At 30.4% G+C, this 5,217-nt stretch overlaps 1 protein-coding gene across 2 annotated transcripts; it reads left to right on the top strand.

Moving 5' to 3' along the window:
* The first annotated feature begins 2,072 nt into the window (after window positions 1-2,072).
* LOC145136270 (uncharacterized) lies at window positions 2,073-4,196 on the top strand. Of its 2 annotated transcripts, none has more exons than XM_079070423.1 (4): window positions 2,073-2,138; window positions 2,238-2,500; window positions 2,708-2,830; window positions 3,357-4,196. In XM_079070423.1, the coding sequence occupies exons 1-4, from the start codon at window positions 2,134-2,136 to the stop codon at window positions 4,049-4,051; spliced, it is 1,086 nt and encodes a 361-aa protein (XP_078926549.1). In that variant the 5' UTR covers window positions 2,073-2,133; the 3' UTR covers window positions 4,052-4,196. The 2 variants fall into 2 exon arrangements, with proteins under 2 accessions (XP_078926549.1, XP_078926550.1); XM_079070424.1 differs by having other exon boundaries at window positions 2,099-2,138; window positions 2,253-2,500.
* The last annotated feature ends 1,021 nt before the right edge of the window (window positions 4,197-5,217 follow it).

Below are 5,217 nucleotides of genomic sequence, written 5' to 3'. Positions count from 1 at the left end.
ACACAAAAATAATTCTAACTTGGTTGTTTGTGTTACTTGGTTCTAACATGTGGTATGTTTATTTGTTAATTGCCTGAAAGAGTATTTCTTTTATTTTCTTCATTAAACCTTTTGTTATGTTTTTTTGTTGTTGTTATTAACTCCTTATTTGTTAATTACCTGAGTAGCATCAATCTTTGCTATTGGTATTTGATTTTTTTAATCAATTTAGGATGAAGATTTGATTAACGGTTTATAAGAGATTTTCACAAATTTGAGACAGTTTAGAACTTAAACATTGTATGAATGAGAAAACTCTTCTCAAAAGCATTTGTAATCACCTGATTAAATAAGCAATATGTGGAAAATATCAAAATCTAACCGTCTAATATTTGAAAAATATTAAACTTAATATGTTCCACAATTCACAATTTTATAATCTTGATTTAGTAGCAAATTTTATATATTCTGTCAGAATATATTCTATGTATTCTATCATATTCTATGTATTCTTCCAGAATATATAAAGTGCTAGGAATTGCAAGTAACATTCTAGTAATTCTGACAGAATGCATTTATACATTCTATGCTTTAGAATGTTTATATATAGAGAAATACGATTGCAAATGGCAAATCACATGCTTTTAATTCTTTATAGTGGCATGTAAAGTTATAACTAGCAGGTTTTATTCTATGTATTCTGCGAGATTGTATTCTATGTATTATGCAAGATTGTGTTCTGTATATTCTACCGGAATGAATTATATGTATTCTGTCAGAATGTATAAATTAATAAGAATTGCAAGCAACATGTTTTTAACCATTATTAGTTTTTGTTGCATTTGTGATAGGAATGGTCGGAAGAATGGCTTGAAGACCTGATAAGAATGACTTGAAGAATGAGCCAAAGATTGATGACACTCACAGTTTAAGAATGTTCTTATTTTTTAAGAATTACACTTGTATTTATTCATTAACGGTATATTCAAGAATGCTGATTTTTTATGATATTCTTTTAGAATATGTATAAATATATTAAAATGTATAAGGCTATTAGTATGTAAGAATATGTATGAATTTGTATTTAAGTTCGAATGTATATGAAAATATTAAAATGTTGTTATTCTTCAACTAGGAGTTCAAGAATTCTGTTATTTCTGAAAGAACATCATTCAAACAAAAATCCATTCTGACGGAATAAAATCGGTTATGTTTACAAATTATGTTTAGAATTAATTAGAATTAATTTAAAAAATTAAGATTTTTAAAATTAGGAGTGTTAATGATCCCTTAAAATCCGAAAATTACATTTTTTAAAATAGGTTAATTGACCAAAATACCCTTTTGCTGAAATTTGTGTGATTATATGGTACATGCTACTCTATTGTAATATCATAGACCCTCAGATTATGATCATTGATTCTATTCATCCGGTGGTCCAGATCTGTGCATTCTGGCACACAATAGTTAGTAAAAACAAAATAACCTAAGCCTATATATATATATATATATATATATATATATATATATATATATATATATATATATATATATATATATATATATATATATATATATATATATATATATATATCGCAAAACATATGAGTCGTTGTTTAATCTGTAAACCGCATGACTTCTAAGTCGTTGTTTAATCTTTAGTTGTGCAAATGGTCAAAATTGATGACTAGTCTTCAGGAAATGATATAAAAAGGAATAATAATGATGAAATAATCTTCAGTTATTTACCACTTACTGAAATAAACTTCAGCTATTTACCACTTATGTAAAATAACATATCACATATAGGTAGAAGTAGAATTTTACGCATCAAGTTTAATGGACTTCAAGGTGATTATATAATTTGAGAAGTTGCCATGATGCGAACCTAATGGTTGAGGTACTAATTATACATTTTAGGATTCAAATCCTCAGACTAACTATCCACATATGCGTAAGCTGCTCTAATGGAGAAAAAAAAAACCCCAAATGAAAAAAAACGTGTAAATTTGGTATATCTCCAAGGACTACTTTTGTAGTTTAAGACTTTAGCCTCCTTATAAGTCAACAACTCCCGTCTTCCAACCCATCTTCTCATACCATCATTTTGTCACACACTCACACCCACTTCCATCTCTAGCTCCGGCAAATATCATGAGGTAATTCACCTCAATGTTATGTTTCATAATCTGTTACCAATAATTATTTGTTTTGAAAGATCTGAATTTGTTGCGTTTTGATTAATGAAATGATTTTAGTATTCGGTCTGCTAGAAGGACGTTTACTTTCGAGATTGTTAGCTTCCATACTTGTTATGGTTATGAACAGAAGATTGCAAGTGCTGTTGGTAAGGATTTGGTAAAAATTGACCCCAAGGATGGGCATGTCACTGTCTCAACTCACAATGTTCCCGAAAGAGTTAGAATTGCACTTGAGGAGAAGACGAGAAGAAAAGTTGTCCTTTTGTATGAACTTATCCCTCAAAATACAAATCGATCTATAAGAAATCAGTCGCACCATGGTAATTGTTTCCTTTTGTATTTGGTTAAAATGGTTTTAATTTTTTACCGGCTGCTTGGGTCAACGCTAATCGTCTATTTGTAGTGACGACTTGAAATTGAATCCACCCTAATCCAATACTCTCATATGTGCTTAATGATTACAACTTTCTGAGTTTAGATCACGATTATCTTTTGAATAATTAAACGGAGCAAATACACAACTGCAGGTGATCGAAAAAGTTCTATTGCTTCTACATCAAATCATGTAGCACACAGTAAGAGCCAATCGATCAGGATGACAATCAGATATCAGAATGGAAGTATAAGGCATACGGCTGATACATCAGTAGGTATGTACATACATGCATGCATACATACATACATACATACATACATACATACATACATACCATAGAGTCTTTTGGTTTTATGTCAAACACTACTAATTAAACCAGTAGAATTTCCTTTAGGAGACAGATTAACCACGGATTCTGTACATTTGCAAAAAGAAGGCCTCCAATGAAAATTCCTTCGTTAGTTGTCTAACAAAATGTGTAAATGACGAGTTTTTTTGCGGATTTTTTTTTTGTTAATAATTGATATTTTTCTTTTAATAAATTTCGCAAAGTTGTTTTTCATCCGGTGCTATATTCAGGGAAAATTAGAAAAGTGAGCCCTCGCTAATTTTATATACAAAAACCCATTGCTAATGCTTCGTTTTCTAGTGGTTGTATATGCTAGGACTCAGGATATGATATAACAACCCAATCTTGTTAGTGAAACTTGAAACTCTAGCTATATGTATGTAGTAAAAAAATGCATGTTTACTAATACTTGTTGAAGATTTAAGTCGAATTGTGGTGGATCATTTTGAAGGTGAAGGGCACAACGTTTCCAGCTCAATAAGATATGGTAAAAGCTATCATCGGCATGAATTAACGTTAACAAAGGGTAGCTTATCATCATACAAGTGCAGTGGATGCAAAGAATTAGGAATCGGGAATAGATACATATGTAACAATTGTTCGTATATTCTTCATCCAGACTGCATGTACTACAAAAGAATACCTACACATAAGTTTTTAGTTGGATCAACCTTTAAATTCCATCAAACACGTTTTGATAGCAAGGATAGATATTGTGACGCATGTGGATCAGACATTGAAGGCTTTTTTTATCACTGTGATATAACCAGTAAAGATCTGCACCCTTGTTGTCTTAAGCTTACAGAAAGGGTTCATGTTGGTGAGACCAAGTTTATGCTTCGTAGGAAACTGACAACTGAATGCTTTTACTGCTCCTCAAGGAAGAAAGATCACAAAGACAATTGTTGGTGTTATTCATTAGAGAGCCAAGACATGCAGGTTCATGTGTCATGCATGAAAGATGCCCTTCAAAATTGTTTGAAAGGTGAAAGGAACAATAACATGAGCACCATGGTCGTTGTAAGACAAGGAAAACAAACAAGTGAAGGTTTGAAATGGGCGCAAAGGCTTCTGAAGGTTGCTGTTTGTGTGCTTTCTGGGAATCCATTCCCTCTCTTGGAGGTTGCCCTTGAACTATTTGAGTAGTATATATCCTCCTGATCAGTTTCGTACATTATTCTTCTGAAGTTCACTTTTTGAAGAGATGTGATTGCTTTTTAGTCCTTTGAGTGAAATCAATACATTTGTGTATTATATTTTAACTATTAATACAAAGTGTTAATACAAACAAGCTTAAATCCACGTTAGTCATGGTATCATTATAACGCATTTGCACAATATAAGCGCTACAAATACCATCATAACACAGTTGATAAACATCAAAACAATTGAAGACCTGCATAAGGACTTGTCAGTTCGTCCTCTCGAATACTTGAACCACTTACTTTGAGTTAATTAGTGGACTTTATTGTTCCAATACGAGTAAAATTGTAGTCAAATTCGTCACAACTTACTATCAAGCATCAAGGTCAACAAAGAGTGTAGATGTAAACTTTTTGATACAATATTTCTGAACAACATAGACTTTTTATATATATATATATATATATATATATATATATATATATATATATATATATATATATATATATATATATATATATATATATATATATATATATATAGCAACATGGTACACAAAAATGCCAAGAAGACTACATTAAAACAAGTTAACAACACAAGCAATACATGAGATTAAATTAAATATTGGACAGAGAGATTTTGGACCTATATTTTAACGGCATCTAAAATGAGTTAAGTTTTTTAGAGTTCAATGAATTATCAAATCATCATTATACTCTCTATACAACTCTATCAAAATTTCCATACAATGCATTCAAAAGACCTCATACCTGGTGGGGAATCCGAAACCCTCACACCCGGTTTGACCGGGGAATCCCAAAGTTGATCAAGGATAGGGTATTTTTTTTCTCGGTTAATCTATTGTTTGCTCAAATATTACTCTGATAAATTTTTTCTATTTGATTTTCCATGTATGTATTTAAATTTGGAAAAAAAAATTATTTATAGTTTTTATGCAATCTGTGAATATTTTTATGTTTTGTAAAATCCTTAAACTAATGTTGGTAAAACTGAAATTTTGGTTTCATGGTCCTTTTGAGATAGTTTGTTTGTGGAATTAGTCATTGTTAAACTCGAAAAGATTAATATATCCTTTTAATTTGTTTTTCTATTTTCTTAGACATTTTTCTCTTTTATTTAAATTTTAAAAGTGAAAACAAATAAAGAGG

Source organism: Lactuca virosa, chromosome 9 (genome assembly GCF_052849685.1).
Source record: "Lactuca virosa cultivar CGN04683 chromosome 9, Lactuca_virosa_CGN04683_v6, whole genome shotgun sequence".
NCBI classification, from domain to species: domain Eukaryota; kingdom Viridiplantae; phylum Streptophyta; class Magnoliopsida; order Asterales; family Asteraceae; genus Lactuca; species Lactuca virosa.
The sequence above is the reverse complement of the archived record's forward strand: the minus strand, read 5'-3'. Positions and strand labels throughout refer to the sequence as shown.